The 15,617-nt window shown below is 44.9% G+C and overlaps 2 protein-coding genes across 2 annotated transcripts; one reads left to right on the top strand and one right to left on the bottom strand.

Moving 5' to 3' along the window:
- Positions 1-732: 732 nt before the first annotated feature.
- On the bottom strand, positions 733-2,281 carry LOC135046700 (uncharacterized). The gene is made up of 4 exons (XM_063955396.1): positions 2,041-2,281; positions 1,737-1,895; positions 1,041-1,294; positions 733-911 (listed from the first exon to the last, which is right to left on the bottom strand). Exons 1-4 carry the CDS (start codon positions 2,223-2,225, stop codon positions 733-735), a joined length of 777 nt encoding a protein of 258 aa, XP_063811466.1. The 5' UTR covers positions 2,226-2,281.
- LOC135046684 (uncharacterized) lies at positions 744-8,643 on the top strand. Its single transcript, XM_063955395.1, has 2 exons — positions 744-828; positions 7,362-8,643. Exon 2 carries the CDS (start codon positions 7,376-7,378, stop codon positions 8,297-8,299), a length of 924 nt encoding a protein of 307 aa, XP_063811465.1. The 5' UTR covers positions 744-828; positions 7,362-7,375; the 3' UTR covers positions 8,300-8,643.
- Positions 8,644-15,617: the final 6,974 nt, after the last annotated feature.

The raw sequence follows: 15,617 nt of genomic DNA, 5'->3' as shown, positions 1-15,617 counted from the left end.
CATTTAGTGGATACAGTATTTCTCCCCCATAATGACGTATCATACTGTACAGGTACCCTCATGTACTGTACCGTACCATACTGTAAAATTGAATATTTATTGGAAAAACATCAATATTAATGTAAAAATAAAGTATTACAACATCCGATTCCATGTACTGCACTGATCAAAATGTACAGTACTCTTATTCAGGACTTATAAAACTGAAAATAACTGTTCATACAGTACACATCAATAACATTACTACTGTATAATATTCTACATTAGTTTATGCAATAATCAGACAAAGGCAATTTTATCATTTTTTTTAATAATGCACCAATTTAAAATTTTAAACAGAAAATACAGAACTACATATTTGTGGCTTGACCATTTCTTTCAACTACAACAGGTAATACTTTATACAGGTGATTTATATAATTATTACAATGTTCAGGTGTGAGTACTTCTAGCCAAAATTTCTTTATCCCATCCACCAGTTGCTGTTTTGTTGTTGGCTTTGCAACACTCCTAACGTACCTCTTCAATTGAGCCCACACTAATTCGATTGGGTTCATGTCTGGTGATCTAATTAAAAAAAAAAAAAAAGCGTATAGAAAAAATTAATTACAGTACATTACAGTAAATAGAGAAAATTAAACATACAATATTGTACTGTTTATTAAACAAAATTTTTTTTTACAGTACTAGAGTGCTATCCAAAATTTTACTTGTACACTGTTGAAAGAATACTCACTCTGGTGGTGTGCGTTCCCAATTCATACCTTTCTCTTCCATAAATTTGGCTGAGGCGGAGTGTTTAGGATCATTGTCTTGGAATATCCTATGGTGAGTTGGGTAATATTTATTCACAAATGGCACCATACATTTCTCTACTATTGTTTCTTGGAAATATTTCTTATCCATGATTCCTACAGAAATCAAAAAATGTTGTTCATTAATAAGCAACTCCTTTTATTGTGCAGTTACACGTACTCTACAGTACAACATGTATTTTTACAGAACACAGGCACAGAATAAAGTATAGTACTGTACTGTACCTTCGAAAAATAATAGGGGACCAGCTCCTAATCGTGATATGCCTCCCCATACATGGATTTTCAATGGATGCTTTGGGCGTGGTTTTAAAGAGATATGGTTACGTTTCCTGAATGACATTCTGGAGAACCGCTCAAGGGCAACAGACGATTCATCTGTGAAAATGACATCATCAAATGTTTCACCACTCTCAATCCATCGCCGTGCCTGTTCCACTCTCTTTTCTTTATTCACATCTCTTATCATTGGAGATATCCTGTGAAGAGCCAAAAATAATGAAATCAGATACAGTTATGAAATTACAGATTTACAGATTACTGTATATACAGTAGACTGTATGTGCAGTATACTGTATTATATACCTACTGTATACATTAAACTGTACATACAGTACATTAAGTTACATACAGAGTAATATATATATACATACTGTACATACACACAAACACACACACACAGTATACAGTATGTAATCATCACAATAAGCCGGCAATGCTTCATTGCTGTCTCTGAGTGCCTATACAGTAGGTATCTCTTTTGGGATAGAATACTGTATATACAGTATATACACACACACATACTGTATATAGTATAAAGTACACACTCTGTATAATGATTTATGGCATTATTATATCACGTATCAAGGGATTATTAACAGTGCATTTACTGTATGGTTTATACTGCTTTCAGTATTTTACCTTGTTGCGCCAAAGGTCCATCCCATTTTCCGTCGCATCCTTCTGATGCTGGTGGCCGATATGTCCAGGTCATACTTGGAATGGAGAATTCGTTTTATTTGCAGAGCAGTACGCTCATCATCCTCACGAGTTAGTTCCTCCACAATTTGTTGCACTCTCCTACAGTACAATACAGTATGAAAAATATGAATTCATGAACAGCACAATCACAGTTACAATTGATGAAGTTTTAATTTTATTTCAAAAAAATTGTTTATGGTATAAAGCAAGTCATTTAAACATTACAGTAGTGTACAGTACGTACCATGTGCATTTTGTAGGAAATACAAATCTGGGCGTTGTTCTCTCGAATGCATGATAGCGCACCGTTTCTAAAGTGACTATAATGCCACTTTCCTTGAGCCATGCATGGATCTCTTTGATGGTTTTATTTTCTTTTTTCATGTTGGCGATTATCTTGCTCATCGTTTTGTTGATAGTTACTGGCATGTTGTCCAACTATAATTCCTGTATGGAGAGAAAACATTTGTGAATACTGTAGTCTAAAATTTACACATCTGAAAATGCATAAGAGTTTTATGATAGAAGTTAATACTGTACATGTTTACTATCCAGTACCTGATGTTCAAATTTAAGTATTGTATACTGTACAGTACTGAAAATACAACTTCAGTGTTATGGACTGCAATTAGTTTCCTGTATGAAACAGATACTGTACAGTACAGTAAATAACCCTCCTTGGAAGTGCATGGGCCCTGTGAGACTTACAGTAGTGTACAGCATAAGGGTCGACTGACATGATGTACAAGCATTACATACAGTACATGTCAGTACTGTATGTAAATTCTTCAATTATTGCCTAACAACAATGCTGCTTACTGTATATTAAATACTGTAGGCCTAGAAATGTGCATCTCAATATAGTAGTTAAAAACACAGGGGCCTATGTGGATAAGCGAGTTCTATGCACACAAAAAATGGCCACCGACCGTGAACCCCCAGCACGTGGCAGCGCTCGGATATGTAGTGAGATACAGTATGGCATACATTTCACAGTTCAGGGGGCAATGCTGAAGGAGCGTCACAATCCCCTAGCTCAATTACATTGGGATAAGCGAGGTCTACTGTATGCACATTACGGTATACCGAGCTGGATCGCTTAGCAACCTGACAAAATGGCCGCCGACCGTGAACTCCCAGCACGTGGCAGCGCTCGGATATGTAGTGAGATACAATATGGCATACATTTCACAGTTCAGGGGGCAATGCTGAAGGAGCGTCACAATCCCCTAGCTCAATTACATTGGGATAAGCGAGGTCTACTGTATGCACATTACGGTATACCGAGCTGGATCGCTTAGCAACCTGACAAAATGGCCGCCGACCGTGAACTCCCAGCACGTGGCAGCGCTCGGATATGTAGTGAGATACAATATGGCATACATTTCACAGTTCAGGGGGCAATGCTGAAGGAGCGTCACAATCCCCTAGCTCAATTACATTGGGATAAGCGAGGTCTACTGTATGCACATTACGGTATACCGAGCTGGATCGCTTAGCAACCTGACAAAATGGCCGCCGACCGTGAACTCCCAGCACGTGGCAGCGCTCGGATATGTAGTGAGATACAATATGGCATACATTTCACAGTTCAGGGGGCAATGCTGAAGGAGCGTCACAATCCCCTAGCTCAATTACATTGGGATAAGCGAGGTCTATGCACATTACGGTATACCGAGCTGGATCGCTTAGCAACCTGACAACATGGCCGCCGACCGTGAACTCCCAGCACGTGGCAGCGCTCGGATATGTAGTGAGAGATGGTATACATTTTAAAATACACCGGGATAAGTTGTACAGGCCATGGAGCAATGCACAGGGACATTCATCATTTACGTACAGTACAGTACTGTATATAAATAATTGTAAACCGTAAATGAAAGAATTACCGGTCAAATACTGTATGACGAAACTGTGTCAATGAGCTGGAACAGTATGGCCTGTGAAGAAGTTTTCGAAGGCAGAAACGGAGAGCAAATTATCAGGAGATTTCTGAAAGGTCGGAGAAGATCCACACAGCAAGTCTGCCTACGAGGAAACAGCTTTGCAAAGTGGGTAGCGGGGCGGTGACTGAGACGCTCTTTTATTCACATTCACACAAAAGGAATTCTTACCGCTGTGATTGGTGCCAATATAGGCGCATTCATCCTTACACCAATCACAGAGCATACTGTACAGGTACTTTTGAATGTGAATAAAAGAGCATCTCAGTCACCGCCCGCTACCCACTTTGCAAATTTGTTTCCTCGTAGGCAGACTTGCTGTGTGGATCTTCTCCGACCTTTCAGAAATCTCCTGATAATTTGCTCTCCGTTTCTGCCTTCGAAAACTTCTTCACAGGCCATACTGTTCCAGCTCATTGACACAGTTTCGTCATACAGTATTTGACCGGTAATTCTTTCATTTACGGTTTACAATTATTTATATACAGTACTGTACGTAAATGATGAATGTCCCTGTGCATTGCTCCATGGCCTGTACAACTTATCCCGGTGTATTTTAAAATGAATACCATCTCTCACTACATATCCGAGCGCTGCCACGTGCTGGGAGTTCACGGTCGGCGGCCATTTTGTCAGGTTGCTAAGCGATCCAGCTCGGTATACCGTAATGTGCATAGACCTCGCTTATCCCAATGTAATTGAGCTAGGGGATTGTGACGCTCCTTCAGCATTGCCCCCTGAACTGTGAAATGTATGCCATACTGTATCTCACTACATATCCGAGCGCTGCCACGTGCTGGGAGTTCACGGTCGGCGGCCATTTTGTCAGGTTGCTAAGCGATCCAGCTCGGTATACCGTAATGTGCATAGACCTCGCTTATCCCAATGTAATTGAGCTAGGGGATTGTGACGCTCCTTCAGCATTGCCCCCTGAACTGTGAAATGTATGCCATATTGTACAGTATCTCACTACATATCCGAGCGCTGCCACGTGCTGGGAGTTCACGGTCGGCGGCCATTTTGTCAGGTTGCTAAGCGATCCAGCTCGGTATACCGTAATGTGCATAGACCTCGCTTATCCCAATGTAATTGAGCTAGGGGATTGTGACGCTCCTTCAGCATTGCCCCCTGAACTGTGAAATGTATGCCATATTGTATCTCACTACATATCCGAGCGCTGCCACGTGCTGGGAGTTCACGGTCGGCGGCCATTTTGTCAGGTTGCTAAGCGATCCAGCTCGGTATACCGTAATGTGCATACAGTAGACCTCGCTTATCCCAATGTAATTGAGCTAGGGGATTGTGACGCTCCTTCAGCATTGCCCCCTGAACTGTGAAATGTATGCCATATTGTATCTCACTACATATCCGAGCGCTGCCACGTGCTGGGAGTTCACGGTCGGCGGCCATTTTGTCAGGTTGCTAAGCGATCCAGCTCGGTATACCGTAATGTGCATACAGTAGACCTCGCTTATCCCAATGTAATTGAGCTAGGGGATTGTGACGCTCCTTCAGCATTGCCCCCTGAACTGTGAAATGTATGCCATACTGTATCTCACTACATATCCGAGCGCTGCCACGTGCTGGGGGTTCACGGTCGGTGGCCATTTTTTGTGTGCATAGAACTCGCTTATCCACATAGGCCCCTGTGTTTTTAACTACTATATTGAGATGCACATTTCTAGGCCTACAGTATTTAATATACAGTAAGCAGCATTGTTGTTAGGCTTTACGCTACCCACTTTGCAAATCTGTTTCCTCGTAGGCAGACTTGCTGTGTGGATCTTCTCCGACCTTTCAGAAATCTCCTGATAATTTGCTCTCCGTTTCTGCCTTCGAAAACTTCTTCACAGGCCATACTGTTCCAGCTCATTGACACAGTTTCGTCATACAGTATTTGACCGGTAATTCTTTCATTTACGGTTTACAATTATTTATATACAGTACTGTACGTAAATGATGAATGTCCCTGTGCATTGCTCCATGGCCTGTACAACTTATCCCGGTGTATTTTAAAATGTATACCATCTCTCACTACATTTCCGAGCGCTGCCACGTGCTGGGAGTTCACGGTCGGCGGCCATGTTGTCAGGTTGCTAAGCGATCCAGCTCGGTATACCGTAATGTGCATACAGTAGACCTCGCTTATCCCAATGTAATTGAGCTAGGGGATTGTGACGCTCCTTCAGCATTGCCCCCTGAACTGTGAAATGTATGCCATATTGTATCTCACTACATATCCGAGCGCTGCCACGTGCTGGGAGTTCACGGTCGGCGGCCATGTTGTCAGGTTGCTAAGCGATCCAGCTCGGTATACCGTAATGTGCATAGACCTCGCTTATCCCAATGTAATTGAGCTAGGGGATTGTGACGCTCCTTCAGCATTGCCCCCTGAACTGTGAAATGTATGCCATACTGTATCTCACTACATATCCGAGCGCTGCCACGTGCTGGGGGTTCACGGTCGGTGGCCATTTTTAGTGTGCATAGAACTCGCTTATCCACATAGGCCCCTGTGTTTTTAACTACTATATTGAGATGCACATTTCTAGGCCTACAGTATTTAATATACAGTAAGCAGCATTGTTGTTAGGCAATAATTGAAGAATTTACATACAGTACTGACATGTACTGTATGTAATGCTTGTACATCATGTCAGTCGACCCTTATGCTGTACACTACTGTAAGTCTCACAGGGCCCATGCACTTCCAAGGAGGGTTATTTACTGTACTGTATCTGTTTCATACAGGAAACTAATTGCAGTCCATAACACTAATATTAAGCCCACTCCATTATCCACTCCTCCCCTGTGTATTAAACACCCCCTACCACCCTGGAAGTCATGTACCAGGGCCCCTTCATTCAGCACAATGCCCCCTTCTACAGTTTAGTGTTCTCCTTCCTGCCCCATCTGTGCAGTAAAGGAATAATTAGCAGAAATTATTTCTCCAGGTCCTACTGTACATACTGAGCGAAAGATAGAACCCCCCCTATCCCCCGCGGAGCATCAAAGCTGCCGCTGATAGCTCCCCCCACCCCTTCCGCTGGTGAGTGGGTAGGGGCCCCAGTGCATTGCTGTGTCCAGGGGCCCACACTGCTGTTAAGATGGCTCTAGTAATTGAGCTAGGGGATTGTGACGCTCCTTCAGCATTGCCCCTGGACTGTACCATACTGTATCTCACTCCATATCCAAGCGCTGCCACGTGCTGGGAGTTCACGGTCGGTGGCCATTTTGTCAGGTTGCTAAGCGATCCAGCTCGGTATAACGTAATGTACATAGACCTTGCTTATCCCGGTGTACTACAGGTATGTGCAGTAGTACTGAATGATTGCTATCACTTGTGGTGAAACACCTATCTTATCAAATACAGTAACTACTGTACAGTATAGTTGTTCGCACAGGTGATGGTAATCATACTGTATATTTAAACTGAAGTCCGTAACAGAGCATTCTGTCCCTCCTGCAGAGGTTCTTGTTGGGAGGCACAGGGAAAAAAGGCAAATACTGTACAGTATTTGCACTTTACTGTTGTGCACTTTATTTGAAAATGTACAGTTGTTTGCTATTTTTAGCATGCTGTGCTTTACATGTTTTCTTATTGTGGTTTTTATATTTTTAGACAAAAGACAAAGAATGCAGACTACCAGATTTTACGGGAGTGCCAAAACCCACCCATCAGTGGCACAGAAACTTGCTGCATTAGTCCCACAAAAGAAGAAGAAAACTGCCAAGGCGGCTCAGAAAGAAAATGTGGTGAAACCACGAAAAAATGCCAAGGCAAAGAATAATACGTTGGAGATGATATGTGGTGTGGCAAATGATGTAATTGTTCCATCTCCTGCAGATCACAGTGTTCAGCCAATGAATCTGGAAATACCGGTGCTAGAGGACGTGACAAACACGCTGCATCAGGAAGCTTCTTTTTTGGACCATGTAGCCACCCCTGGACAAGAAGACATGACACATTCACCACGAAGAAGGTTGCATTTCACAGATGTGAACACCAAAGTGCAGGACTGCCAGTGTACCTGTCCTGTTTTACTAAAGGAGCTACTCAGTAAGGTGACCAATATGGAGTCAGAAGTTGGTGGACAGGTCAATCAGCTGCAGACCGCTGTGGCTGGCCTTAAAGAAGGCATAAAGGAACAGATGGTAGAAGCCATGAAGAAAGTTATTGAACAAACGAGGGAAGAATGGCAAGTTGGAGTTTGCCGCACCATCATTGCAACACACCACCAAGCGGTTCAAGTCAGCGGCCTGGACGACCGAGGCCTGGAGGACCGCAGAGGAGGCCTGGAGGACCGCAGAGGAGGCCTGGAGGACCGCAGAGGAGGCCTGGAGGACCGCAGCGGAGGCCTGGAGGACCGCAGCGGACTTGACGAAGTCAGCGGCATGGACGACCACAGAGGAGGCCTGGAGGACCGCAGAGGAGGCCTGGAGGACCGCAGAGGAGGCCTGGAGGACCGCAGAAGAGACCAGGAGGACCGCAGAAGAGACCTGGAGGACCGCAGAGGAGGCCTGGAGGACCGCAGAGGAGGCCTGGAGGACAGCAGATGAGGCCTGGAGGACCGCAGAGGAGGCCTGGAGGACCGCAGAGGAGGCCTGGAGGACCGCAGAGGAGGCCTGGAGGACCGCAGAAGAGACCTGGAGGACAGCAGAGGAGGCCTGGAGGACCGCAGAAGAGACCTGGAGGACCGCAGAGGAGGCCTGGAGGACCGCAGAGGAGGCCTGGAGGACCGCAGAGGAGGCCTGGAGGACCGCAGAGGCCTGGACCACAGCAGCGGACTGGACGAAGTCAGCGACTTGGACGACCGCAGAGGAGGCCTGGAGGACCGCAGAAGAGACCTGGAGGACCGCAGAAGAGACCAGGAGGACCGCAGAAGAGACCTGGAGGACCGCAGAGGAGGCCTGGAGGACCGCAGAAGAGACCTGGAGGACCGCAGAGGCCTGGACCACAGCAGCGGACTGGACGAAGTCAGCGACTTGGACGACCGCAGAGGAGGCCTGGAGGACCGCAGAAGAGACCTGGAGGACCGCAGAAGAGACCTGGAGGACCGCAGAAGAGACCTGGAGGACCGCAGAGGCCTGGACCACAGCAGCGGACTGGACGAAGTCAGCGACTTGGGCGACCGCAGAGGAGGCCTGGACGACCACAGAGGCCTGGAGGACCGCAGAGGAAACATGGAGGACCGCAGAGGAGGCCTGGAGGACCGCAGAGGAGGCCTGGAGGACCGCAGAAGAGACCTGGAGGACAGCAGAGGAGGCCTGGAGGACCGCAGAGGAGGCCTGGAGGACCGCAGAGGAGGCCTGGAGGACCGCAGAGGAGGCCTGGAGGACCGCAGAAGAGACCTGGAGGACCGCAGAGGAGGCCTGGAGGACCGCAGAGGAGGCCTGGAGGACCGCAGAGGAGGCCTGGAGGACCGCAGAGGCCTGGACCACAGCAGCGGACTGGACGAAGTCAGCGACTTGGACGACCGCAGAGGAGGCCTGGAGGACCGCAGAAGAGACCTGGAGGACCGCAGAAGAGACCAGGAGGACCGCAGAAGAGACCTGGAGGACCGCAGAGGAGGCCTGGAGGACCGCAGAGGAGGCCTGGAGGACAGCAGAGGAGGCCTGGAGGACCGCAGAGGAGGCCTGGAGGACCGCAGAGGAGGCCTGGAGGACCGCAGAGGAGGCCTGGAGGACCGCAGAAGAGACCTGGAGGACAGCAGAGGAGGCCTGGAGGACCGCAGAAGAGACCTGGAGGACCGCAGAGGAGGCCTGGAGGACCGCAGAGGAGGCCTGGAGGACCGCAGAGGAGGCCTGGAGGACCGCAGAGGCCTGGACCACAGCAGCGGACTGGACGAAGTCAGCGACTTGGACGACCGCAGAGGAGGCCTGGAGGACCGCAGAAGAGACCTGGAGGACCGCAGAAGAGACCAGGAGGACCGCAGAAGAGACCTGGAGGACCGCAGAGGAGGCCTGGAGGACCGCAGAGGAGGCCTGGAGGACCGCAGAGGAGGCCTGGAGGACCGCAGAGGAGGCCTGGACGACCGCAGAGGGCTGGACGACCGCAGAGGCCTGGATTCAAGTGTGCTGTTGCCAGGAACACCAATGATGACCAGCACACCTGCTCACAGGCCACTTCGCAATACATTCGGAGGCTCTCTGAACAATATTGCCCTGGCTGTCATCTCAACTTCCCTGGACGACCATCTGTACAGAGCTTCAAATGGACATATTCAGAAATATGCATATTCTCTGTTCCAGCACCATGTACGGTACGACAAATACTTGACGTGGGCCAATCGTGTGAACTTTGATGGTTCCAAGGGCAAACTTCCGCTGCCCAAAAATCTGGTACATGACATCATGGCTAGGTGTGAACGCCGCGTGAGGATTGGTGATCCAGAAAAGAGGAAGATAAGGGATACCATAAACTCTGTGCTGAGAACGAAGAGGAAAATGACTTGGAAGCTCGACTATGATGAAACCAGATCATTACCTACCTCCTAGCTTCAGCACATCAGCTTCACACAGCTGAAGCTAAAAAATTGTGTCAATGTACCTGTATGACCTGTACATTTTCTGGGGCTGCATGCACTGTGCTGAATCCACTTGGAGCAGCTCGGTTACTCAAAGGGGAGTGCATGAACTTGGCTCACCACATTCCTGGTAATGTAAGGGCCTGTTACAAGTTGCCCCTTTTATTCCTGTTGATTTTTTGGGCGCTGCTGTATCTATCCAGTAGCAGCCGAGTCCATTGTGCTGTGTCCATCTGGGGCCTTGGGCTGCGTTTCCATCCAGGGGCTGCTGTTGTCAGTCCTCTATTCTGGTGTCCGTATGCGACAGTGTTAAAAAGCAAAAGACAAAAACGAAAAATAATTCAAAAAAGCAAAACCTAAAAATAAAGTACAAAAACCATTACCCCGCACCACCACCACAAAAAAATAAATTATAAAAATGTTAAAGTTGATATTGTTACTGTATTTGTGCTGTTACCTTTTGATTAAAGTACCGTACAGTATGTGTGATGTTGGCTTTATTACAATACAGTACAGTATGTGTGATGTTACATGTTCCAAATGATTTTGTCCGTAAATAAAGTGTTTCTTAAAATAAACATGACGTGGTTTCCAATGTTTGTATTCCCAACTTCCTGTACTGTATAAATTAGTACTACTGTATGATGGGAATTCAATTAAGAGTGGTATACTGTATGTAAAACAACTTGGTTAGGCATCTTGCATTTCATATTTTAATAAAAACCACAGGAAACTTCTATTTTTAAAAGTTTATTGAAGAAAAAAAAGGTGTTTTTTTTTAAAATAAAGTTTGAAAGTTAATTAAAACAAAAAAGTAGTTTGTTCTTCGTTACATTCTTTTCTTGTGTATATAGATATCTGTGGGGAAAAAAAAAAAAAAAGTATTAAAGTAAAGACACTCATGTTCATTTGTTTTCCAAGAAAATTTGTGGAACCACACAGCCCAGCAATAAGTCATGCTGGGCTGTGTGGTTCCACAAAAGGCATGCGGTACAAAGTGAAATAGTGGTGTCAGTGGTCAGCACTTTGACACGCTAACATTTGTGGAACCACACAGCAATGGCTGACACACACAAAATGCCTGACACACACAAAATGCCTGACACACACAAAATGCCTGACACACACAAAATGCCTGACACACACAAAATGCCTGACACACACAAAATGCCTGACACACACATGCTGGAGTGAAAACACATGTTTGCCAAACAGTCGACAGCACATGTCGGCCAGATGGCCGACCAAACTTGCTCCAAATCACCCCAAACTGGCCAGAAAGCACCCCAGCACACTCAGGAGGTACTGTACACCACAGCTAAATTAGGAGAGAATTTCATTACAAACAGCCAGATCTTGCAGATTATCTGCCAGATAATTGTATGGTGTACAGTATGCCTATCTTATACAGTAGAAAAAGATACTATACAATGGAGTACAAGAACAAAATTTTTTATTAAATAAAATTAAATTAATCGCAATAACAAATTAAAAAAGTGGTCCACTAGGAGGTGGACCACCACCCGCAGGAGCTGGATGGCACGCTGCAACTGTTCTGTGGGAAAAAAAGGACAGTATTACAAAACAAATACTGAATACTTTACAGTGTAGTAATGGCAATACAGTACTTTACTCTATATTAGACAATATTGTTATTTACTGTACAATGTACAGTACTGTATTGTCAGTACAGTAAATCAAACACTACTGTACGCTGTCGAGGTAATTTAAACATTGCTTTAGTTTACCTCTTGTATAAGTGGGCTGCTGCCTGCCCGCTTCTGGGCCAGCCCACCTATCTTGCCCCTGTCTGGGGCCCCCATAAATAATTGGCACTATATTGGAGAAAAAAAAACATTTAGTCACATTCAAATAGTAAACAATTATTACTGTATACTGTAGGTACAGTATTATACTGTATTGCTGGTATTCAAAATATAAAGTACTGTACAAGAGTTTAGCTTCAATAGGTCATAAACAAATTGTCAAAGGAATTAAACACCACAGTACAAATACTGTAGACATTTACTGTATGTATTAGCAGTCATGACATTTCATGACCGCTTCAGAAAAAAGAGGGTTACAGTACTGTAGGTGGTGTTTTAGGGAGTACTATCCATAATAGTGGACTGTTCTCAGAGCCAGCCATAAATAATATGATTCCCTAGTCAAGTTTTTGGATGCTGCCCCCTTGCACAGATGCTATTTCCGCCTCTGAGCCTGTACCCCTTTCCCAGCACCATCACCCCTCAACCATAGCAGTCCTCATTTTGGTGCTCCTCCAACTTACTGTACTGTATGTTTAAAATAGCAACAGTGTGCACATTCGGTGTGCATCCCAAAACGGTGCATGTTCTTGCTGGGAAGGGGCAAGGCCACACAGTAATTCCCCAATCTGAAATGACGCCACACAGTACTGCAACTTTATTCACAACATATCATGCAATAGTGTCTCTTTTTCTCGTTACATCATATGATAGTACCACATTACTCCTCAAAGTATTCCCACTTATTCACATTGCATCACATCATATTGCTCTTTGTTCACATTAGACCACACAGTAGTGCCCTTGCTACAGTATATGTTACACAACAAAGTACTGTATACACATAATGCTGCACATTAGTAATGCATTTTGTATGCACAGAATATACTGTAGGCATGCTGCATATCATATTAATCAGCAGAAGCTGCTTGTGCCCCTGGGCATTTGGCAAGTATGCCTATGCCTAGGGCAGGCTCAGACTGGAGATCAGTACGTAATCCCGCTGGACGGGATCCCGGCAGTCAAAATACAGACGCCGGAATCCCGACCACACAATCCCGACATGGGCGGCGAGCGGAAAGCAGCCCCTTGCATGCTTGCTTCGCTCGCCACGCGGTGGGCACGGTGCCTCGCTACGCTCTACACACTATTATATCAGTAGTCAGGAAACGCAGCATGCATTTGTGGAGTGAAGAGGGTGAAAAAGGAGAGAAAGTACAGTTTGTACTGTAAGGTTATGTCAGAGGGTGTGAAGATGATCAGCTCAGTGTTATACATGTTACAGTAAGTTAGAATACAGTACAGTGCATTATGTATTTCTATTTTATTACCAGGTGTCTCCTCCACTGGTTGGCGACGGACTGTAAAAAGATAAAATACAGTACAGTTAGTCATATCAGTTTGACTTAAAATAATGTTGGAGAAAAAAAAATACTGTAATTACAGTACCAACTATTGCTACTGTACAGTATATTTACCAAAAATGTATTCTGGCTCGTCGTCTGTGGGTAAAAGAGAAGAATATTATAAGATACAGTATACAGTAAAAAGTATAGTAATAGTACACTAGTGTCCAGGCCCAGTGTCAGGTGGGTAAAAAAAGGTATGCTTGTGACAGGCATGGTGATTCCAAGGGACCCCACCGAGACCATCAGAAAATTTGTGAGTGACCCGTATGCCGGTGATTATGACTAGAATAAGGTAGCAACTCTTTTTTCTTTTGAATTATGTATACTGTACAGTACTGTATGTGCATATTGTACAGTACACTTAAAATATTTAGCAGTTACTGTAGTGGTAATTTTTGGGATGACAGTATTAGCATACTGTAAGCATCCAACTGAGGCCCCCAAACAGATGCCGCCACTAGGTACAGTACGTGCCTCTCGTGCCTAATGGGAAATTCATCACTGACAGTATCTAGAGAGATGAATGGAGAGACAGTGACAAGGGGTGAGAGAGAGAGAGAGAGAGAGAGAGACATTGAGTAAGATGGGTGTTTTTTTTAGAACAGGATGTTGTCCATACAGTAGCAACCAATCAAATATTACCTACTGTACTGTATTATCGTCTGTAAGTGTAACTAGATACTGTAAATGTTAATGTGGGATGTGATCGGTTGCTACTGTATGGGCAATATCACCAGTTCAAACAAAAACAATTTTCATCCGATTTCTACGCATTTGCCAGAAAAATCTGATGAAAAGTGCTACTCTGATGGCATCAGATCAATGTCAGTAATAATTCTTACCACTAAATGCAGCAGCATCATCATCATCCTCCTCCTCCTCCATGGCCTGTTCCAGTGTAGGGCCTGTGAAAAAAAACATTAATGTGAAAAAAAAAAAGGTTCATTCCAGGAAATACACATACCCTCCAACATGACCCGCCCCACTAGGTACAAAATGCTCTGGTTCTGGACTTCCCTCTTAATTTATTATTGCCATCACCTGTGAAGAAACAGCTTTCTTATCATATAACTAGTTCAACACAGGTGATGGAAATCATAAATTAAGAGGGAAGTCTAGAAACAGAGCAGTGCGGCGGGTCATGTTGGAGGGTCTGCATACAGAAACATAGAATTTGATGACAAATACTGTAAGAACCACTTTGCCCATCTAATCTGCCTCTTTTTTTTAACCTTTTTTTTACATCAAACCTTATAACAATTTTCCCCAAACATCACATGATGCAAAGATAAATAAATAAAAAAAGAGAGTAGATTTCGCACACAGAGACGAGAATGTCGAGGCCAGAATCAGGGGGTAGTGGAGGAGGGTTAGGATACCGTACCTCACCCTGTTGGGATTGCTGCAATCAGGATGCCACTGTCGGTCACCTGACCGCTAGAATCCTGACTGCTGGTCACGCAAACCCAACCCATTGGTTTAACACAATGTACAGTACAGTACAATACTGCAGTTTACTTACCAAGTTGGGGAGAGGGTTGTTGGGGAGAGGGTTTTTCATCCTCATCCTCACTGTCAATAATTACTGAGTTGAAAATAAAAATATATTATAAACAAAATACAGTAGAGTACAGTTACTACAAAATTGCACAGTAGTACAGTGCTACAGGAGGCAGAGATATATTCATAATACAGTAGGAGCAGAATGACTGTCCAGCGGTAGGGGACATACAGTACTGTATTTAAAAGACCTGCTGTCTGGATCCCGGCATTCAGAATGCAGAGTGTGGATTCAGAGTATGATTGGAGGGTTAGGCTAGTGGAGGGTGGGTCGGATGCACAATTTTGGGCACCATAATACAAAATGGATATCGTGGAACTACAAAAGGTTTAGAGGCGGGCGACCAAAGTGATGAAGTGGATTGAGAAGATGGAATACAAGGAAAGGCAGGCTAGGCATGTTTACATTGGAAAAGAGGAGATTAAGAGGGGACATGATTAACCTTTACAAATATACTGTATACAGTAAGGGGACAATACACAGGAACGGTTTTTGATAAGATGGACACAGAGGACACGTGCACAGTAACTCTTGTTGAAGTAGAGGCGATTTCGCACAGAGGCGAAAAGGGGTCTTCACAGTGAGGGAAATACTGTACAGTACATGTTTGGAATT

Source organism: Pseudophryne corroboree, chromosome 2, assembly GCF_028390025.1.
Source record: "Pseudophryne corroboree isolate aPseCor3 chromosome 2, aPseCor3.hap2, whole genome shotgun sequence".
Lineage (NCBI taxonomy): Eukaryota > Metazoa > Chordata > Amphibia > Anura > Myobatrachidae > Pseudophryne > Pseudophryne corroboree.
This window is presented reverse-complemented; position numbering and strand designations above follow the sequence as displayed.